This window comes from Haliotis asinina, chromosome 11 (genome assembly GCF_037392515.1).
Source record: "Haliotis asinina isolate JCU_RB_2024 chromosome 11, JCU_Hal_asi_v2, whole genome shotgun sequence".
Taxonomy (NCBI): Eukaryota; Metazoa; Mollusca; class Gastropoda; order Lepetellida; family Haliotidae; genus Haliotis; species Haliotis asinina.
In genome coordinates, this window is record NC_090290.1 from 15857563 (window position 1) to 15881243 (window position 23681).

General features: G+C 40.1%; 2 protein-coding genes across 4 annotated transcripts in view; one reads left to right on the forward strand and one right to left on the reverse strand.

Annotated features, from left to right (window-relative positions):
- Positions 1–251: 251 nt before the first annotated feature.
- Positions 252–23681, forward strand: part of LOC137255269 (acyl-CoA-binding protein-like) — a 33587-nt gene continuing 10157 nt past the window's right edge. The window contains exons 1-5 of one of the 3 annotated variants that reach the window (XM_067792720.1): positions 252–331; positions 3464–3578; positions 5567–5629; positions 6250–6338; positions 6913–8175. In XM_067792720.1, coding sequence (XP_067648821.1) covers positions 317–331; positions 3464–3578; positions 5567–5629; positions 6250–6323 — 267 coding nt within the window. In that variant the 5' untranslated portion in view covers positions 252–316 and the 3' untranslated portion in view covers positions 6324–6338; positions 6913–8175. Of the gene's footprint in view, positions 332–3463; positions 3579–5566; positions 5630–6249; positions 6339–6912; positions 8176–21867; positions 21997–23681 lie in introns of those variants that run through there. The other 2 variants (XM_067792719.1, XM_067792718.1) reach the window with 2 other exon arrangements.
- On the reverse strand, positions 8694–16175 carry LOC137255916 (dermatopontin-like). The gene is made up of 5 exons (XM_067793507.1): positions 16091–16175; positions 12420–12621; positions 10831–10962; positions 9985–10108; positions 8694–8818 (listed from the first exon to the last, which is right to left on the reverse strand). Exons 1-5 carry the CDS (start codon positions 16106–16108, stop codon positions 8767–8769), a joined length of 528 nt encoding a protein of 175 aa, XP_067649608.1. The 5' UTR covers positions 16109–16175; the 3' UTR covers positions 8694–8766.

Below are 23681 nucleotides of genomic sequence, written 5' to 3' on the forward strand. Positions count from 1 at the left end.
TTTCGGGAAATAGCCTTGGCAAGACATTGACGTTCGAATTGACAAGGTACCGGACCATGGCGTTTGTTGTACGTGAAGTAGCTTTGTCAGGCTGGAACAACTCCCCCCTCACCTCTTCCATAATCGGAAACATGGGGTTTCGGAAAGGAACGAAGCTTGAAGAATGTGGTAATCAAAGACCAAAGGGAGGTAACTGCGTACCAGCTCCAATGCCCACTGCCAATATAAGGGCCGTAACCAAAGCGTGTCACCATTCAACTTTCAGTGTTTAAGCACAGTACACGTGGGTTGCAGTAACTGATCTCACTCCGACACAATGGCAGACGAAGCAGTGAGTATATCACTATTTAACTGTTATTGCATTGAACAACATTGTTGGTCGTTGTGCTCGTCATGAGACACGGACCACTGGAGATAGAGGGAGGTGATTTTCACTTACCTGGGGTATATACGTTGGTTAAACTACAAAGATAACATGTATTAAAAGTTATTGTCCCCCTGAGAGGGTACATACGCCACAAAACAATTAAAATTACCATGCTAATCTTTTAACCGCATCATTATAAAAATGCTGAAGGGATGGTGTAGATCCAGCCAGGGTCCATGGAGGACGCAGATGTACTGTAAGTCTCCATCGTCCCTAGTATGGTGATCTACCGTCAGTTGTTGGTGGTCTATAGCCTGTCTTTATATTGTGTTGTCAACTGTAGTTAAAATGTTTCGGATTTAGTCACTACTTTTAAACTTATATCTGTGATAATCGTGTTGTTTTACAGTTTTAATTCGTTCACAGGTTTTAATAAATATACTTTCGATTACTATACTAAATTTATAACCTGATTTATAACCTGATTTATAACCTGATTTAACCACGATATGGCTGAAATACTGCCAATGTGACCTAAACGCCTCACACACACACTCACTCACCAAGGTCTAAGACTCTGTGTCGCCCACTCACTCACCCACTCACTCACTCACTCACTCTACTCGACAGAACAGTATCCTGTAGAGCAGATGGTTTGTTGCTGTGTTAACATCATACAAACCATTCCTCATGGGGTATTCCGAACAAACACTCGACGCTAATCCATGTATACTGATCTGCTGTCAGTAAACGAATACCCACTACACTACATTATTATTATTTTCTTTCTTTACAATGCAGAGTTAACATGTATGTGAATGGTTGTACTGCTTTCACTGTCCCTACAGCCCTAGCTGTAGATAGTTCTTGTTACCCAGCATGGCTCTTCCCATTAGGATGTAAATAAGTGAGTTTAGTTTTACGCCGCACTCAGCAATATCCCAGACATATGGTGGCGATCTGTAAATAATCGAGTCTGGACCAGACAATCCAGTGATCAACAGCCTGAGCATGAATCTGCGCAATTGGGAACCGATGACAAGTGTCAACCAAGTCAGCGAGCCTGACCTCCTTCACCGTTTGGCCTCTTACGAAGGCCAATAATCTAACCCGGACCTTCACGGGTTATGATATGAAGCAAGGTCAGGTGCGCCTTCATACGGACCAACCTCAGTGCCAAAACTGTTGTGATTCTGTGTTAAAAAAGGGAGTTACAATAACCTTACAACGACGGTCCGGTCGCCAATCTCAATCTCAATTTAAATCCATGGTATGGTATTTATTTGACAGAAAATGACATTTTGGTGGCTGTCATTGTCGCAGGATTTTACTAAGTCTTCTGGCATACTTTAAACGCAAGTGTCACCAGAGACCATATTATATGGTCTCTGGTGTCACATATCTTCAACAGTATTTTGGCACCTATATAAAATGTTCTGGGGACCTTGTATTTACTGTAGGTTCATATTCGTGCAATAAAATATTTAGGATCCCTTACGACTTGCCTGATATGAATAACTGAAAATTCGAGGCACAGCTTCCAAACAGAACGCTTAAAATTGTCATATGGAATGTTAACAATTGCCCCGTACGTCGAAAACTGTCGCACGCGGTGTTGTCAATGTTTCAGTCACATATGTTGGGTTACGGATATTCGTAAAGAACGCTCTAAGGGACATAACTCTATGGGATTCACTTTAAATAATGTTCAGCCGATGGAGGGGACGAGAGTCGATTTAATGCAACGTTGCATTAATTCTTTTGAACTTTTGAATTTAATATTATATCCTAAATATGTAATGTATTTTGAAATAAATTATGTGCTAGCTTGCTTGAGTGCTGACAGTACTATTGAGAGAAAGGCATTATTTATTTTTAGAAAAAGGTGGTGTGATATGGTGCCTTTAAACTAAACCTAAGCACATGCAACTATAGTACGCTGCCTAACTTTTTTTTCTTTTCTTTTTTTTGCAAATTACCTTTTAACCAAAAATGCCTCAAAAGCATTTTGCGAATACGCTCTGTATAGCGTATGGCCTATCTAGGGTTTAAATTTCATAATTTCACGTCAATTGTTAGAGGTTTTCACCTCAACTTTTCTTCAATAATGCTGACGATCGATGAATGTGCTAGTGAAAGAACTCGCGAATTTCACGCTCACACACTTTACAATGTTGTTGGCTTTTCCATTACGTACACTAACCCCCTCGTAAAACTACCCACAGTTTGACAATTATTTTTTATGTAGGTTTTCTCTGATGTGACATTTAAATGAAATGTGTACATCTTTGATCGTCCCAAAATATGTTTTTCATAAACCCTGTGTAATGTCTTACATATGGCATTTAAATGACACGATCCTGTGTACATCTATATGCACATAGGTGTGTATTGTTTCGAAACGGATGAAAGTGGAAATTATATTAAAACAAATAAAAATATCTTGAAAAAGTATCTAAAATATAGGTAAGTTTGTAATGTCTTACATATGACATTTAAATGACTCGATCCTGTGTACATCTATTTGCATATATATATGCACATGCATGTATTGTTTCGAGACGGATGGAAGTGGTAAATAAAATTACCTAAAAACGATAAAATAATAGATAAGTTTTAAGGCAAAACGTTTAATAATCGTTTTAAAATAATTTAACTTAATACGTTGCTAGGTCACGAGATACAACTACCATGTGAACAGAGTATTGTTCCAAAGTATTCTGGAAATATATGTAAATTGTGAAAAACCGGGTGCCTAAAGGTAAAATGACGTACTATACACCCATGCATTCATGAATAAAGCATCCTCTCGTAACGATGAAGCTCGGGTTCGATTCCCCACATGGATCTAATGTGTGAAGACCATAACTAATGTCTCCTACCCTGATATTGTTGGAATATTGTTAAAAGTTCACTAATTGTCCTACTCTCTGACTCCAGTGAGAGAAACTCTAAAGTTTCGAAACAATAATATATTTGACTGTTGGATTCTATGACATTGTGTTAATATTAATAGTAACACATGTACACAGGTGTCCAACATGTTGAAATTAATTAATTTTACCTTATTGTATTGTCAAATGTCATTTTCAACAGACATTCTACATGGCGGCTGAAGAAGTCAAGGAATTGAAATCCATACCCACAAATGCTGAACTGGTGGAGATATATGCTCTATACAAACAGGCAACAGATGGCGACTGCAACATACGTAGGTAGAAATTCTATTCTATCCCCCTGTGCACTAATTGGTGTGTGTCTCATTAAGGCTGAGTTAATGTCATGCAAGTGGCAGTCATTATTGTTGCTTCCGGACATATGTTAACGAAATTCTCTTTGTAACAATACATCTGTGCACGAATGCATTGTGAGATATTATCATGGAACCTTGCACAAAATGCTTTTTAAATTTTTTTGTATCAATACAATACAGCGCACTTGCTGAAATTAATTGTTCCCTGCTCCCTCAATTATATTCCCTAGACACGCGAAGATTCGGGTTAGAATCATACTCGATATCTCCAGGGTATACTATATGTTTCGATGAATCTCCAAAATACCCAGGATGCATCTACGGCGCGGCCGAAAATCTTATTACCTCCCTTTGCTGGCTCCGCATTCTCACCGTAGCCAATCAGCTAAGCCGTCGTTTCCACTGATTTTTCCATTGATCGGGCCGAAAATTTAAAAAAATGTATGCAAGAACTTCTGCCTCTTTCACAGTCCCTATGCACGGTTTAATCGGTCAGATAATTTAGAAAGCGAAAGTGAATTGTGATTGGTTCGCTCAACTTCCCAGCGTATACATTTCTCAGAATGTTCTGAAATTGATATTAAACTAAAAAATAGTAGACAGTTTGAGTTTTGTGAATATATTGCTGAAGGTGTTTGGACATTTTCTATTCTCAAAGGTGCATTTGAGTTAAAAATAAAGCAGTTTCAAATTGTCAAACTCAGTTTGAAATTTGAGTGAAGACTTAAGATTGTTTCGAGAAATCGAGGGCTGATTAGATAAAAAGCCAGCCAAGGGAGGTATTAAATTTTGAGGCCCTAGATGCATCCAGGTTATAGTGGAGACTTATCGGAGCGTATACCTTGGAGATATCGATGGCGGGTTAGAACTGGTCTTCAGCAATCCATCTGGTTGGCAGATTTGGTTGATACATGTCGTATCCCAATAGCGTAGACTGATGCCAATGATGGTAATCACTCGATTATTTACAGACCATCACCATGTAACATTTCTGAGACCCACGAAGATCTCGGTAAGAGCTGATCTTCAACAACTCATGCTTGTAAAAGAGGCGACTAAGGGGATGTGGTGATCAGGCTCGCTGACTTAGCAGATACATTTCAGTGTATCCAGTTCAGATACATGGCTGCGGTCTGGACCAGGCAATCCACTGATCAACAGCATGAGCATCGATCTGCGCAATTGGGAACCGATGACAGGTGTCAGCGAGCCTGACCACCCAATCCTGTTAGTCGCCTCTTACGACAAGCATAGTCGTCTTTTGTGGCAAGCATAGGTTGCTGAAGACCTATTCTATCTCGGATCTTCACGGTCGTGTGTAATAATCCCTGTTTCATATGTAATAATCCCTATGCCATGTGTCATTTTCCCTGTGTCTTGTGTAATATTCCCTGTGTCTTGTGTAATATTCCCTGCGTTATCTTAAATAATCCCCGTGTCAAGTAATCCTTGTGTCATGCAAACATTCCCTGTGATATGTGTAATAATCCCTGTGTCATGTGTAATAATATTTGTGTTATATATAATCCCTGTGTTATGTGTAATAATCCCTGTCTTATGTGTAGAATGCAATTCATAATTTGCATTTGAAAACCTTGATGAGACCAGAATGGATCCTAGTTGAGCCCCTTGGTTTTCATGTCTACATGCTTTTGTTTGCGTAACGCCGCACTCGACAATATTCACGCTAGATGGCGGCGGTCTGTAAATAATCGAAGCTGGACCAGACAATCCAGTGACAATCGATCATAGCAGTTAGTATGCCATGATAAGTGAGTGAGCTTGACCACCCGATCCATTAGCAGCCTCTTACAATAAGCATGGGTTGTTGAAGATCAGTTCTAACTTGGATCTTCATGTCAATAGGTATCAGATTTTATTGAAATCGTGTTCTTTAAATTCAGCCCTACCTTGATAATGTCTCATCTGGATTTTGTTCATTGTAGCTAAGCCAGGCTCGTCTGACATAGCAGCCAAAGCCAAGTGGGGTGGTTGGAACGAGAAAAGAGGTATGATTGTAAGCTGCTACATCGATCAGCCAGGTTGTGAACTCCTTCCTTCCGTTGCGCTGATATGAGAATTAATTAATGTTTTGGGTGGTTTGGGGGAGAGGGGGGGAGCGGGGGGGCAGTCCCTGTACAGATCAGTCTAGTGGTTCGTTTTTATCTTTGGGGACGATGAGAAATGCTGATCTTCATTTTTAAATCTTCACTGAAATGAAGGTACAATGCCACACAATAATATTTTGGCATGTATTACAATGGAAGCTGTCAAAACCGGCATCTGTCCAATCCGGCAAGTTGTCAACACCAGCATATAATCTCAGCCTAACCCGTGGCTTGCACATGTATTATCAGCTCCATAATCTGGCATATTGTCTAAACTGGATTATTTCTTCAGTCCCAGTGAGTGCCGGTTTAGACAGCTTCCACTGTATATAATTTGGGGCATATGCACTACCTTTAGCTTCATACTGATGCAGTAAAAGACTTATTATCCCTTACTACCGAGGTACGTTTCAAATGAAGAGTATTACATTTGTCAAGTCAAAATGCCACACCTGTATTATGAGGACTGAGACTCAATAAATGTTGGTTCTATATATTATTTATAATTGTCATTCTTTCAGGAATGTCTGCGGTGGAGGCGAGAACTCTGTATGTAGCAGCTGTTGAAGAGCTCAAAGGGAAATATGGAATCTAGCTCTTTTACATCCGTGTAAGTAATTTACCGTTCAGCCAGAAGTAAATTTTACAGTGTTTAATTATTCACTATTTCACTCATTTACTTATAATCCTGTTACACTATATTTTTACCAATCAGATTTTGGCATTCATATTGTATTTCAAGGGTTTTCAGAAGATTTAAATGCCAACGTTTTCCGAAAACGTTTTACGAATCCACCTGCCGTATTTTCTCAAGAATAAGAAAAAAAAATAAATATTTTTCCCGCTCAAAAAATATAATATTATTGTTTTTATTGGCTAAAAATATAAACTCACAAGAAAATGCACTTTAGGCTGTATTTTTACCCATATTCACTTCATAAATTGCCAAAAGTGAAATACTTTGAGTATTTAGAAGGAATATTACTTTTGGAAATTTTAGTTTATTTTTTTCCCCCGCCTGCCTGAAAGTTTTCAGAGGACAAAAATCCGTAAAACAAGAAATAAAATTGGTCTGGCCTAAAACATTTCTTTCCCAAAAATGTAGGAATCGTGTTACTAAATCTTCACGGTTATTGCTAATGCCTTAAAAAACGCATCTAAGTAAAATACGATTTCTTCAACAGGAAATCCGCTGACTGGGAGGGCCATCACTATCAGGGTACGAAGACAGCCTGTCCGAAGATTTTGCCCGCCCATTTCTTTCGGTTTAATTGGATCCATTTCTGAAAAGATGGACCATTACACTGTTGATTTTTTAAATGTTTGTTTAGAATCATGAATATTTTCGGGGATATTACAGATATTCAAAATAAATGTAGAGGCGACCAGAGACCATGGTCTCTGAACCGACAGAATCCTTTCCACGTACAAAATAGATATCTGCTAAAAGAGTCGATTTCATACCTGAGAGCATATATTCGTTTTGGCAGTGTTACACTGTAGGTTGTGTTCAGCTGTGATTGTCACTATGCGATACAATGACAGGCAATGTGTTTATGAATCACTATGAAATAGTGATGACACCAGGTGTTCGCGAAAAAGGTGAAAAGGTGAGCGTATCCTGCCCCACCGGTGGCTACCGTCATAAACACACGCAAGGTCTAGTCAATTGTTCACCTTGAAAGTAAAAAATATGGAATTGCATTCTATATCGTTTTGGGTCACTGATGCATCAATTTTCGAAATGCGCTATACATGTCTAACATGTCCTGAAACCATGATCGACCATGTCACTGAACCTTAATGCTTAGATATAACAAAGCAAAACAAAAAATCTGAGCAGTCTCACTTGTGTCCTTACTTTAAAGTTCTGAGCTTAAATCAGCGGAACGGAATGAACTATAAAGAAACAGAGGGAAAGCAAATCCGCAAGGAGGGAATCAAAACTGGCGTACTACTTCTTGTCGAAATGTTTTACCTCCAATGATATCAATGAAAAAGTCCAGCATTTCACTTTTTGTTTTCACGGGAAACTTTTAATGACATTTGCTTTCATTTTGACCAATTGTCCAGAACGTCTGAAGATAGATATGTAGGTATGTCTGTGTTTGTCTGTTTGTTTACCAGTACCCATGGAACAAGAATTTAGCATGTCCATGAGTTTGCCATGTGGGATAGAATGTTGAAAAATCAAAAGGAAGGAACCTCTGTCTGTTTCTGAGGTAAGCAAAAGCTGAGCACACAATTGCATCTAAGACTATGTCCCAAAATGTTCATGATCGTTTGTTATTAATTTTGTTCGATGCAGATGTCTGGAAACAGGTGACACATTTGTTTCTCATGCAAGTATATATAGGCTACTTCGGTTTTGTTTGTAAGCTATCTAACCATTGTACCCATATCGTTTTAAGTTATTGTCATGTTTTATTAAAAAGAATATAATCTGAGTCTTGTCTTTCCTTGACCTTGAGACATGTTATCGTGCGTATTCAGTTCTATTATATTAGTGTGTGTGTGAGAGAGAGGGAGAAAGAGGGAGAGAGAGAGAGTTTTAAGAGTAATGCAGTTGGGGGGGGGGGGGGGGGGGCTTCAGGCCTGGAAGTGGAAGAAATGGAGAAACTGGACACTTGAGACATGGACATCTCATGGGCGTTAGTCCTCTAATGTTCGTGTCCGTAAACCACAGACCCGGATATGATATCAAGGAGGAACTGGACATTAGAGTTATAATCTCATGGACATTAGTCCTCTAATGTTCGTGTCCGTAAACCACAGACCCGGATATGATATCAAGGATGAACTGGACATTAGAGATATAATCTCATGGACATTAGTCCTATAATTTTCATGTCCGTAAACCGTAAACCACTATATATAACCGGCCGGTATTTTTTTTTTTTTTTTTTTTTTTTTTTTGGGGGGGGGGGTGTCAGATATCGATTCTCTATTGGTAAGGCACCAGATATCATCGAAACGAATGTCCTTTAGGATTTATTGTGAGCGCTAAACATCTTCTTACGGTGTCCTTGACCTTGTGTCTAAACGGCATGTTCATCAAGGTCGCAGATCTCAAACTTGAAACGTCGGTCCCTAAAAAAAAGAAACATTGTCACCAACCATTGCATTTTAACATATTCACGGTTCGTAAATTTGAATTTGCTAAACATGTAGTCAACCCGCTAATTGACATAATATTTACATGTACAGAAAAAGGTAACTTTCGGGTAGTGAATGATTCTGCTAAATACAGAGTCGTCAAAATGCTCAGGAAAGACAGTTTATCATTTTTATTTGTTGTTTATGTAAATTAATGTCAAGGTTAAAAGCTACTTAGCACATTGGTTCTTTGAGGAGCGGTACTTTTCGTCAGTGAATAAGTTTTACGCCGCTTTTAGCAATATTCCAGCAATATCACAGCTGGGAATACCAGAAATGGGCTTCGCACATAATACCAGTTTGAGGAATCGAACCAAGGACTTCGGCGTGAGGAGCGAACGCTTTTACCACTAGGCTACACAACCGCCCATTGTTACAGAATTTTAACCGTTTATCTTCTTTTCATAATAATTGTATCTCATCCTCTTGATCACTGGACTGTCCCGTCTACAGACACCAGCCATATCGCTGAAATATTGCTGAGTATGCTATTAACCTCAACTCACTCACTCATTCATTTACAATTTTTGGAAATGCAAACAGAATATTGGATCGAGTTTATGAGCGCTTCAATATGAAGTATCATGACTGTCCTCAGATACTACTCCGTCATACAAGATGACAATGGAACATTTTTTGCTGTGAATCTGTGCGGCATCGCAGTCTGCCTTATGCAAGAGTTACACCATGTCCCGAAACGCAGTGCGCCGTGGAAGTTTGGCCATTTTACCCTCCAATGTCAGGTCCTGCTACGTATTCTCACGGTCTATCATGGTATACGTGACGACCCGTTTGGAAAAAAGGTGGCGCTGCTGAGTCCCGGAAGCCCAAAGGCACAACTTACGGCTCGGCACCGAGTATACTATGGACGCCATTACGTTGCCTCCAGGCCTGTCGTGTTCTATCAAGACTTTCCACTGATGAAATGTTTACGCCGGCCAACTTTGGACCACGTTTGTGCCCACTGTTCAAAAATAAGGCCTCCCAAGCAACATCAACCACTGTATCCTGAGACACACAAAGCTCACTTTTAGGAATTAATCGACTGCACATATTTGTAACAATTTTATCCTGGCTAGAACAAGTCAAAGACAACTTACTCTTTACCGTTGTCGTGGTAGCTGTCGACGCCGCGCATGACCTTTCCGACGGGGACGACGTAGTCCATGTGTTCGTCCCAGTTGTTGACGTAGGGCGTGAAGTAGCAGGACCCAGTTATGTAGCCTGCGTTGGAGCAACAGCAAGAAGAACATCAGGACAATTTGTTGTTTCGGAAACCGACAAAAAAGATATCAAAAGTATATATATAACATTAAGATTTTTTATGCGTTAGAAAGAGAAATATGCTGTTGCTTTTTAGTTGCAATGATAGTTTCACCCCTGAAATGTTATCAGTGAGTGAATGGGTGAGTTTAGTTTTACGCCGTACTCGGCAATATTCCTGATATATGGTGGCGGTTTGTAAATAATCGAGTCTGCACCAGACACAGGCCTAGAAAGACACAGACACAGACACAGACACAGACACAGACATTGATATAGGCATAGACATTAACAGACGTTGACATTGCCATAAACATTGACATTGACACTGACATTGTGCCATGAACACTGACATAGACATTGACATAACCATGGTGTCTCCATGGTTCATATACTGAACAGCAAAAGAAACACTGTGGCCATTTTGTCTGTTTTTTTAATAGGAGACATAACATGAACGCTTACTTTTATGAGATTTCAGTTTTTCGAAACTTGCGTTTCTTTTGCTGTTCAGTATTTTAACTTGATTTTAAAACTTTTCAAAAACATTTGTTGCAGTGAAAGGTTATATTGCACTATGGTATGAGGTACTGGGTCCAAAATTGCAGGGCATAGCGTTTGAGAGTATCTTGAACTCAAATCAAATACAGCGGGGTTTCATCGGGCTGAATATCCACACTCACCTGGCACCTCGCAGCAGTAGAACTTGAAACGACGGTCTTCGTTGTGGTTGTTATGGACACTACTGATTCCCGCCATGATGCCATCACGTGCACATTGGAAGGTCAAAGGTTGATCATATTCATTAACATAGCCTGTAGGATGGAAAGGAGGCGTCACTGGTTATAATATAATGATAGTGCCAAATGTCCATTCTGTCTGGCCATAAAAGCCCACATGTCTATTGTAGCTATAGCCTACCATTCCCGTCAGAAACTTACCTGTATGTAAACCGTTTACCGTTTGAATAGTTTAGCTGTGTAAACGAGTACCTACCTGGAAGGGCTTACTCGTCTATAGTGGTGACTTTGTTTTCCCCAGACAAATGCACTTCTTGTACTGCTTGCCAGACAAAATATCATGCATGCTTATCACCTTCACGTGGTTTCGAAGGTATGTTTTCAAGAAAAAGATAAAATCATCTATCTTGAGAGGATAGCAAATCTGTTCATCAATAACAGCTGAAAATGTATTTGGTCAACCATAGTGGACATTTTGTTAATGAATTTGACCAAAAGCACTAGCATCAAATGTGTTGTTATCATGCCATGTGTTATTGTCTTATGTTATGTGTGGTGTTAAACGCAATATATTTAGATTCCTTGTGAGATGAGCTTTTATTTGATATATCACATGGCATAATTATTGACAAAATACCTGTGAGCATGATCATTTTAATGATTTTGGTGGCCATTTTGAAATTGGCGGCCATCTTGAAAATGCCACAAGATGGAATGTGCAGAACTTTGTACTTCGCACATGGCAGTGATGTTCTGAGGCTTTCCTGAAAAAGTCAGCTTTCTACTATTTATTTCTAATGTTACCTGCTGTTTGTGTCTAATGCCGCTAGCTTAGTATATATCTGTCTATTCAGGCTATCTTCTCAGAGTGGATTACCTTTCCAGGGTGATTTATTCCATGTTTATAGGTCTATTATGGCTTACCTGTCTATTGTGGCTTACCTGTCCTTAGAAGCTTACCTGTAGATGTAGATGCTAACCAAACCAGAACGGCTTATCTGTCCATAATGGCATATATGTCTGCTAAAAATAGCCCGTCTATGGATGTTTACCTGTCTACAGATGCCGTCTTGTCTGTCGTGGCTTACCTGTCTCCTGTCTATTGAAGTTTACCTGTCTACAGATGCCGTCTTGTCTGTCGTGGCTTACCTGTCTCCTGTCTATTGAAGTTTACCTGTCTACAGATGCCGTCTTGTCTGTCGTGGCTTACCTGTCTCCTGTCTATTGAAGTTTACCTGTCTACAGATGCCGTCTTGTCTGTCGTGGCTTACCTGTCTCCTGTCTATTGAAGTTTACCTGTCTACAGATGCCGTCTTGTCTGTCGTGGCTTACCTGTCTCCTGTCTATTGAAGTTTACCTGTCTACAGATGCCGTCTCGTCTGTCGTGGCTTACCTGTCTCCTGTCTATTGAAGTTTACCTGTCTACAGATGCCGTCTTGTCTGTCGTGGCTTACCTGTCTCCTGTCTATTGAAGTTTACCTGCACATTGTGGATTACCTCCCACTGTGGCTTATTCGTCTGAGGGAGCTTACCTGACCATTCACAGTTTGTCATCTTGGCATCGTGGTAGGGTGGGGCTCTACATTTGAAATCCCAGACTCTGTCTTCAAAATGGTTGTCATGGCTACTGATGACGTGAACCAGTGAGGTTTCAGTTGGGCAAGTGAAGGTGAATTCCTGATCAAACTGATTTATCCAGGCTGTCACGTGACAGACCAGAAGACAGAGGACGAGCTGGAGTAAAGATTATAATATTTGGGCGTTTCGAAGATACAAATAATGGAAAACTACCATCTACAGGTAAAGTGACTCGATTGAGCAAGATGTAGCAATATTCCAAAGCTGTCAGGGCGAGGGGCCCAGGACATGGGCTTTGCGTATATGGGAATCCAACCCGAGTTTACCAGGGCTCAAATTCGCAAAGCGATCGTAGCACTAAGGTGATCGTAACCCCCATACTTTAACGTAGACTTACGACAATCTTAACGTTAAGGTCTTCCATAACGAAGGATTGGAAAAGCGACAAAACCATCGCGTATGCTCTGGGAGAGCTTACATTGAAAATGTACTAACTACATCGTCATTAGTTTTAATGCTGCGGCCACCCTCGACATTCACCTTGCACGACACGGTGTCGGCAACGATGGGGAGTCCGGCCAGAGCATCATCTTTGACAAGAGCGAAGATACCTAGGTAATTATATACCCTTGCAAATAAAATACAACATATGTCATATTTGGGATTTCTCTTTCATAGTAATGTACAAATTCTAGTTCGGGATCGAATCCCAGATGGGACTCAACCAAAAATGTACTAGTATTTGTACTTTACTAAGAAAGTGAAATCCCAAATATGACATATGTTGTATTTGACCACTTTCTATATGGCACTGTGTAATCCTAGCAAATAAAGTTATGTAATTTGTGTGTAAATGTGGTTTTGGTAATGCACTCGAGAAAGCACCTCAAGTTAGTATATTTCTAATTATCACTAAGAATATCTTTTTTGACCTGTGTCGCGAAAGGACTTTTGTAAGAGTTGGGGAATAGACAAGTGTTCTAATCAGAAAACACGCCTTCCGAACAGATATCAAATTTACAGAACAGATATCGTCCTAACGTGTTCATTTTATCAAATGTAAAGGAACACTATGCATTCTGATGGTGTACTTTAGAGTGAGTGAGTGAGTGAGCTTAGTTTTACGCCGCACTCAGCAATATTCCAGCTATATGGCGGCGGTCTGTAAATAATTGAGTCTGGAACAGACACTCCAGTGATCAACAACATGAGCATCCATCTGCGCAATTGGGAACCGATGACACGTTTCAACCAAGTCAGCGACCCTGACCACCCGATACCGTTAGTCGCCTCTTACGACAAGCACAGTCACCTTTTATCGCAAGCAAGGAGTGCTGAATGCCTATTCTACCCCGGGACCTTCACGGATCTCTTCTTAGTAACACGTTGTGTTCTGAAATTAGAACACGTAACTGACTGACATTAAACACGTGTTCTAAAACAGAACACGTCTGTTCTAAATATGGTCTATGAGTTCCAGTTCAAGAAAAGCATTGACGCGTCCCCTGTTCTGCTTAGTCCATTAGTTGTCAAGTGCAGGATACGATAAACATATTGAGTGACTGAGTGAGTTTAGTTTTATGCCACACTCGGCAATATTCCAGCTACGAGGGTTGGCTGAAAAGTTCTCAGTCTGAGTGGTTTTTTCCCTCAGGTAGAGACAGGTGTTTGCCACCAATGAGGACAATCATTTAGTGAATCATAGACACAAGAACTACAAACGTACTAATAGTTTTATCTCAACTACAGCTCTTTTGGTAAACCTACCCTCTGAAATCATCAGAAATGGACAAAACTGAATACAGGGCAGTCATCAAGTACTTGCAAAAGAGAGGGATGTCCCAAACACAGGTACATGCTGACATGGTCTCCACTCTAGGGGATGATGTTCCTTCATTTTCCACAGTAAAGAAGTGGGCTGCAGAATTTAAACGTGGCAGACAAAGTCTTAATGATGACCAACGTTCAGGAAGGCCTTCAACAGCAACCACTCCAGAAAACATCACGCGAGTGCTCGATATGTTGATGGATGATCGACGATTGACTACTCGACATATTGCTAGTGTAGTGGGCATCTCTCATGAGAGGGGTGAGCATATTATCACCAACGAATTAGGAATGACTAAAGTTTCTGCAAGATGGGTGCCAAAGCTCTTGACAGCAGAACAGAAACGTGTCAGATTCCAGACGTCCCTTGACAATTTGCGTCGTTTTGAAGCAGATCCCGATGATTTTGTGGCACGATTTGTAACCATGGATGAGACCTGGATACATCACTTTCAACCAGAAACAAAACTACAGTCAAAACAGTGGAAGCATCCTGATTCACCAGCTCCGAAGAAAGCCAAGTCTGTTCCTTCAGCTGGAAAGGTGATGGCATCAGTCTTTTGGGATTCCAGGGGTATTCTGCTCATTGATTATCTTGAAAAAGGTCAAACTATCAACGGCAGATACTATGCTGATCTACTGAACCAGTTGCGAGAAGCAAACAAAGCCAAACGACGAGGGATGATCGCTAAATGTGTCCTCTTCCACCAAGACAATGCGCCTGTTCACAAATCAGTGGTGGCCATGTCAACAATCCGCGATTGTGGCTTTGAACTCATTGACCATCCTCCTTATTCACCTGATTTGGCTCCTTCTGACTTCCACCTGTTCCCCAAAATGAAAAAGGAACTCGCCGGTCGCCATTTTGCAAGTAATGATGACGTCATTTCCGCTGTGACTGATTTTTTTAGGGTAGCTGAAGAAGATTTCTTCCTGACCGGGATTCGGGCCTTGCAGCATCGCTGGCAAAAGTGTGTGAACTTGGAAGGGGACTATGTAGAAAAATAAATTACAAACGTGGACTTTGTGACTTTTTTTCACAGTGAGGCTTAGAACTTTTCAGCCAACCCTCGTATATGGAGGCGGCTTGTAAATTGAGTCTAGACCAGATCATCCCGTGATCAACAGCATGAGCATAGATCTGAACAAATCAGTGAGTCAGACCACCCGTTCCCGTTATTAATTTGACACTTACGACTTGAACCATCCTCGATAACTCCGATAACTCTCCACGTATAGCCTGGAGATATCGAGGATGGACTTGAAGAGGTCAAACACAAGTCCACAAGCATGATCCGCCAGCAGTCTCTAAGATTGAAGATTTCCTTGGTAAATGTTACGGTACAAATATCAGGGAAATGTTATTAAACATAATGGATATTAAGATATCTTCAACTTTTTAACTTATCCGGTTTTTCATAATTAAATTAAGCCCGAGAGGAGACAAACAGATAGTCAAACTGTCTCTAAAGATTGTCTGGACCATCAGTCGTACTGAGTAACTTTTGTTCGAGTAGTCCTTGTTTGACCAGTGGCATGTGGGTACTGTTGATACTAGTATTTAGTCTTCCCCCAAGCTGTTGTTATTGCTTAATTGATCTATTGTCCAGATGTGCTGCTGTTTATATCAGCTGGTGAATTATAAACAGATAACTATTGTTTATTGCGTTTGACCAGCAAATTGCGTCATAATTTTCAAAGCCCAGGTCTGTCGCAATGTTCGCAAATATTTCATGCTCGTAAAATTGTCGTGATTTAGAGTATTTGATGTATGTATTTGAAGAAAAGCAATACCGACCTTCCCCAAAGATTCCATTGCGCCTTTGGAACAAGATGTATTTTGTCTGCGAATATCACATCTGCACGGGCAAGATTCACTATCTCTTGCTGATAAGACGCATTCCATAGTGCAACATACGCAGTTTTATGTGGAGTATGCAGTGTTGACATCTTATCAGTAAATGTACTAGGTTGATTATTGTTTTTTCTTACTTTTGGTAAAGGAATAGTTCATTCGATTTGTGTGAGCGAGGCCGAGATGCCGGACATTGTTAATCTTGATAATCTCATGTAACTGTACATGCAGATTAATTTAATATTCATAATCAGCTCTCTGACCTTTCGGATCCAGATAGGGACCATATTTCATAATTCCTCCAAAAGTGACCCGTGAAGGTCCTGTGGTAGAATAGGTCTTCATATATGCTTTTCGTGAGAGGCGACTAACGGGATCAAGTGGTCAGGCTCGCTGACTTGGTTGACACATGTCATTGATTCCCAAATGAGCAGATCGATGCTCATGTTGTTGATCACTGGATTGTCTGTTCCAGACTTGATTATTTACAGACCGCCGAAATGTATCTGAAATATTGCTGAGTGCGGCGTAAACCTAAACTAACTCACTCACTCACTCACATCAGTAGTGGCCGCAGTTTACAAACTAGACTAAAGCTTTGTTTCTGAATACAAATAATTTTGATAGCTGCAAACTATAGAACCCCTGTTAAATGAAAAGGAGCCCCAGGGAGACCAGAGGTTCAGACAGACAAAGCATCATGTTATTACAACATGAACGTAAATATTAACAATTGGATGTTTACAGACATATGTACAGAAGTTCATGACATAAAGAGAATCATTCTGTATAATGGTTTACATGGTGAGGTTTCAAACCATATATGTACAAAGAAAAGCGTAACAAAATGTTTTCCCATAGTGTTGAATCTATACAGTTATAAAAGTCGTTTTCTGCCCCAAAGAGAAATGACAACATATCTTGTTCACCTTGCCTTTTAAATATTATGTAAGTTTCAACATCATGCGTATCAATTAAGTATGCAAAGAAATCATTTCGTTGTTGTAGTGGGTGAGGTGACTGGACACAATCCACCCGGACACAATCCACCCCGAAATTACCACCCCAGCAATTTTCACAGTGGAAAATCATATGGATATCATAGTCAAATGTTTGTTTGCTATAAAAAGCATCTATCTATCTATCTATCTATCTATCTATCTATCTCTCTCTTTCTCTCTCTCTCTATCTATCTATCTATCTATCTATCACAAATGTTAAATATTTTGGGAGTTGTAATAGCAGCACAAAAGATAAACTAGCGTCCAAAATAAACGCCACCAAATATGTTTCTGGTCTAAAACAAAACGTAAGCTAAATATGGTAACATTAAATGTTTCATTGCAAATATCAAACATTCACCTCCAAGAAAAACAACGCAGCTCCTGATCTAAGATCACATGAATGACACTGGGATGCATTATTCAGTATTCGATCACCAATGCAGAATCGACCAGGAGCTATTACAGTTTTCTGAGCAGCACATACTGTTCAATGCCGGGTGTGGTCACCACTAGCACTGTGGTCACACTCTGTCTGCTGACTGGATGTCCAATACAGCTGGCGCTTGATGACGTCACATTGACGTACTGGTTCCTCAAGCGCAACACCCATAGACCTAAATACCGGTCTTCATGTTGGGCAGAGACCTTCGGTCTATAACTCTCTGACCTGTCTGCAGTACTGACAGTCTGTCGTAGACCTGTGACAAGTCTTCCGATGGTGGATTTGCAGCGTCTCATGGTCCTAGCCACATGCTCTTGTGTCTGTTCCAGCTGTAACATGCCCATTGCTCCCTCCCTCTGCTGTGGCATGTTCCTGGTTGCCAGTCGATTAAAATGACGTAAGAAAATAAACCTGGTTAGCTCTTATACCCTAATTTGATACGGGTAAGTTTGTGCACGGTTTCCGTTTTACTGTAAATTTGTCTTTTTCACTAAATACGAAAAAACTAAAAACTGTTCACTGGGAACTGACATGTTGTGTTCGAGATATGCGTGTTTAGGTATTTTCAAAAGGACTGACAATTATTGTGACAATAAAATATGTCGTTTTTTTTATTGTGGTGGCGTTTCTTTTGGCCGCTAGTTTATGCTTTGCACTCAGTGTTACACAGTCGCCTGGGAAATACCAGTTTATATTTATCGATATATCCAATTACATATCCAGTAATCTCAGATTTTCAAAGCTATATATTGGTGATGACCTCTTACCAAGACTACACACAAGACGAACAAAGTACCTTTGTGTCAGGTGTCAGCCTGTTGGTCATTGTTGTTTGGCAATACTTCACAGCCATAGAGACTAGCTTTAGGAATCATTCTGAGCAAGTTGAAATTCAAGTTGTGGGGGTTTACGTCACTCACTCACTCTGACCTTTCGGAGGGAGGTTTACGTCAGTCACTCACTCTGACCTTTCGAGAGGAGGTTTCCATCAGTCAGTCACTCACTCACTCTGACCTTTCGGGAGGAGGTTTACGTGTAGGATTTGTCTGGCATTCACCAAAACCTTGACATTGATGCTCTTTAGTGAATGATTCGTGTAGATGGTGTCTATATCGATATATATACCCAATACTAATGTGTGGCCTACTGACCGATATATGATGTCGATAGAGAAGTTTAATTGTGATAAAGGGCCTATCTGCACATGGATGTGGGGCCTCTTCACATCAAACAAGAGGCAAGAGTTATCTTTGATGCGTACGTAAAATAACTATACGTGAAGGGCGCAGCTTATGTCTGTCACAAAGGTTGTTGAAGCCTCTGCAAAAACTAGAACTTTTCTAAATTTTAAAGTAATAATTTGGACATAGACAATACTTCTGGATCACATAGCTTGAGAAAAATACAAATAAATAGCAACATGGCGACATGAAAATGAAATTACTAAAAACATAAAGAGAGATAACTATGTGTTTAAACATAATTAGACCCATGAAGGTCCCGGGGTAGAATAGGCATTCAGCAACCCACGCTTGTCATAAAGGGCGACCATGCTTGTCGTAAGAGGCGACTAACGGGATCGGGTAGTCAGGCTCGCTGACTTGGTTGACACATGCCATCGGTTCCCAGATGGATGCTCATGTTGTTGATCACTGGATTGTCTGTTCCAGACTCGATTATTTACAGACCGTCGCCATATAGCTGGAATATTACTGAGTGCGGCGTAAAACTAAACTCACTCACTCACTTTAAACATAGTCAAATGAATAAGATGATAACTGGACAATCAGCATTTGCTTAAAATTGCAATACTTTGAGGGGCAAAAGACGTTGGACCTCGTTTAGTTTTTAATATTGGCACTGTGTAGCGGTGAGCAGAAGGTAAGAACTTATACTCCTGATTTAAACACCGTGTTGGGTCTTTAATGATTTTTTTCGGCATTGAAAGTACTTGAAGCTCATAGGGAAGAGAAAGATTATCGAAAGTTACCCTGGCTATTTTACTAACTGAATGTACAATTTTGTAAAGGTTTGCATTTTGTGTTACGTCAGAAAAAATCGTAAATTAGTCAACTTGTTTCGCCGTTGGTTCCCGGAAGAGTCGGTACGTGTATCACATGGCTCTGTCTGATCACATCACGTCATTTAGTTTGACTGAATTTTCATGCAATATTCTGCGGTGTATAGTTTCTTTTGAGTACTAGTTTATATTCAGAGTTATATTTTAGTGCAAAAGCTTAACGTCTCTTCAAGTGTGTGAATGAGTGGGTGGTTTTAGACTGCTTTCAGCAATGTTCCAGCAATACCAGGCCGAGGGACACAAGAAATAGACTTCACACATTGTACCCATATGGGCATCGAACCTGGGCCATAAGCGTGACGATTGGGTGCTTTAACCATTAGATTACCTCACCGTCCCTCTTTTTACCCCGAATGCAGAATATGTTCCTTCCGTGTTCCTTTCTGGAATGACAGCATTCCTAATAATCTGTCTTTTAGAACCGCATTATTTTCCCTTCCGTCTTGCCCTTTCTGCCACGTCCAAGCCTTAAACATGTCTAGACTTCCTCGGGTCCAGGCCTCGATTTCTTGAAACAAATTTCAGTCGGAGTTTCGGGCTAAGCTAGATTTTTGTTTTACTCAAATTTGGGAAACTGCATTTCACGGAATGAACTGAAATTATTATTAACTCAAACATAGCAGACACTTTGATTTTGGCTAAACAGATTCCTTAAATCGTTTGGGCTATCTAATTTTACAAAGTAGCTGAGTTAAAGATTTCCTGTTTCCTTCCAATAGTCAGTTTGAAATTTTAGCAAACACTTAAGTTTGTTTCAAAAGTTGGTTTATAAAAATTATGTATATTCAGATGTTAAGCATTAGTCTACAATCTTAATGCTAGACTACATCCTGATATGTGATCCTATGCTGTTCAGATAAGTGTGTGAGTGGGTATGGTTTTATGCCGCTTTTAGCAATATTCCAGAAATATCACGGAGGGGGACACCAGAAATGGGATTCACACGTTGTACTGATGTGGGGACTCGAACGCAGGTCTTCAGCGTGACGAGACACGGCCTTAATCACTAGGCTACCACGCCGCCCCACAACTGCATGAGAAGGCAAAACGAAGTTGAAGTTCGCTGTGTCGCCGGGCTAAATGGCCATCATCTAAGTTTGTTTCGCCATATAGTGAGTGAGCGACTTTAGTTTTACGCCGCACCCAGAAATATTCCAGATATATGGCAGCGGTCTGTAAATAATCGAATCTGGACCAGAGAATCCAGTGATCAACAGCATGAGTCAAAATTACAAAACCGAACCCTCCCTGCTTAGCGGAACCTCAAGAATTCATTTGACTCGATAAACCCGTTATATCTATTGTAGGTTAAATTACTGAAGCATGGCGTGAATGGTTAGATGATTCAAATCATTCGATCTCAGCATGAAAATATTACCTGTTGTGTGAAATTAAATGGTCTTACCATTGCATTCCCTGGTAGGATACAGACTGTTCCCAACAATGTTTGCAATATAGCTAAATGCCTTGGTCGTCTGTATAACTTATTTATTAATTAATACTTGCACCTATTTCTATCTAAATTAATACCAATATGTTGCTTGAATGTAGTTAAATGTATCCTGTTTCATAGTTCAAATGGAACTGTGCCTGCTAACAACACCCAGTCAATACCGTTGATATAATTATATGTACAACCTGTGACTCGTTAATGAACAATTCTCTCGTAAATTATTACCCCTATAAGAATCTATATGAAAACGTCGCGTCATATCACAATAAAGAAGTTGACATGCAAATGCCAATCAAACGGTGTTTTGTAATTGCAATGGTTTGTAGTTGTAAAATACTTTGTACATTCACCGCTCAGCTGCAGCGAAGGGACATAACTCTCTCTGCACTGTGCGTCACGTGATAACTGACTTTTCAGTCACATTCCATTCTCGACTAATTCTTGTCATGTCGAGTCTCAAAGACCCTGAAACAAATATATACCCCAATAAAGCCCATGCAAGTCTAGAACGTACTATAATTTTCTGTTACTGCAGTTTCGGGAAAATGAAGAAACTCTCTTATGTTATTAAAGTTTGAAGAATATAATTTACAAACATTTTTCTGTAATATGTGTTTATTTCAGAGAGCAGACTTTAGTCTACGGAACAAACCGAATATTCCACTGTGTTTTTAACGGAAAGGGGCGAATGTTAACGAATACGGTTATCAAAAATCAAAGGGAGGTAATCGCGTAGCTCCAAAGTCCAGGGTCAAAGGTCAATGTAAGGGCCGTAACCAAAGCGTGTCACCATTCAACATTCTGTGTTTGAGCATAGTGCACGTGGGTTATAGTTACTGATCTCTCTCCAACACAATGGCAGGCGAGGCAGTGAGTATATCGATATTTAATCGCTATCCCTTTCATTAAATAAACATTATCTGTCGTAGTGTGTGTGGAGGTTAGGACATAGAGGGTTGTGGATGTTCGGTTAATCGGTCTATCTCATTGTCGAGTTCGTTGGCAAAGCGACTGAACCATAACTGCCTGAGAGCGGCACCCGTTGTATCCCACTTCCATATTATCTGCTTCCGCTGCCTGATCCCAAGATTGGGGCCCCAAGATTATATGACATCAGTGGCCATGGAGATCTCGTGGCCGTATTTTGGTATGACCTGCCTTTTTTTATGTGGTTCTTTTTTTGACATAGGCGGGAGACGCCACACCCATTTTCCCCCGGTATCGGGGTTTCGGGTTAAGTTCTGTTTTACATCACGATGCATTGTAAATATGAATTACTGACTACAATTTGGGAGTGGGAAACCTTAGTTTTCACATCGTTACCTTGTCAGTCTGAAAGCCCAGGTTCAAAACCTCATATGCCATGGTCACTAGATGGTGATCTCCCTTCAGTTGTTGGTGATGTATAGCCCGTCTTTTTTTAATTGTTTTGTCCATATAGTGCTACTAGTATGTCCTTTACATACTAGTTTTAATGGTAACTGTGATGTTCTAGTTGTTTTAATGTCCTTTGATGACATTTTTTAAAATGTATACACATTTCATTTCAATATCAAACATGTTCTCATCACGATGTGGCTGAAATATTGCCGATGTGACGTTAAATATTAAATCCCTCACTCTCTCAAAACCTTGTATGGCTATCCAATAACGCTGGGACAGGTTAGACACTTCCCGGTGGGTGATGAGTTTAAAGGTCACATGCAACCAAAAAATCAAACATAATTAAAACACATTTATCACTTATTCATGACATATAATATACATTGCTGCTTTTTAAAAAACAAATAAACAAAATTATAAGCGCACAATCGCGATTCAAAAGTGCAATATTTTGTACTTGGGCTTACTTCCCCCGAAACGAAGCCCTAGGGAGACAGAACCCAGTCATAGCGGGTGGATATGCACTCAAGTGTAACGACGGTGGTTCATTTGCTGATATGCTGAGGGTTCATTGTGTGTACAGAAAGATGATCTGTTTGATGGGCATTTTAGAAGTATAGCCGGTCACAAGAAAGTAAGATTCTTTATGGATAACAACTTCTTTTTGTGTACTTGATGCGTCGTTTCAGTATGGATTCATATACTGTTGTCAAGCAAAATCATATACACGAAAAGAAGTCGTTATCCATGAAGAATGTATATAGAAATGTTGGGTTTGGAAAATACATGTTCTCTGAATTTGCGTTCGATCCAATAAAAAATCATGTCAGTAGAGATGGTAAACTACTGTGTGGCTGGAATCTGTCATTCGTCCAAGTACACCGCAGGACTTGAAACTGACAAGTGTTTGCACCAGTTTCCGTCAGATCCAGTCATCCGAAAAAAATGAATGTAGTTTGTTTGCAACCCACAGACATAAAATGTCATGTGTATCACACGTGCCTAATTACATTATGTGCACGAGTCATAAATCAACATATTTTCTTTATGTCGTATAGTCTGATGGGTGTTAAGTTCAAATTGCACATGGTCAATGATTGAAGCTGTGTATTGCATGTTGTCTTTAGCAGACAGGCAGACAGACATACAGGTGTGAATAAACCAGACACTGA

Coding starts and splice junctions, on each gene's coding strand:
- LOC137255916 (XM_067793507.1), bottom strand. Junction 10,109..10,830: donor CTACTGCTGCGAGGTGCCAG/GTGAGTGTGGAT, acceptor GCTCCAACGCAG/GCTACATAACTGGGTCCTGC. Junction 8,819..9,984: donor TACCACGACAACGGTAAAGA/GTAAGTTGTCTT, acceptor TCTTTTTTTTAG/GGACCGACGTTTCAAGTTTG.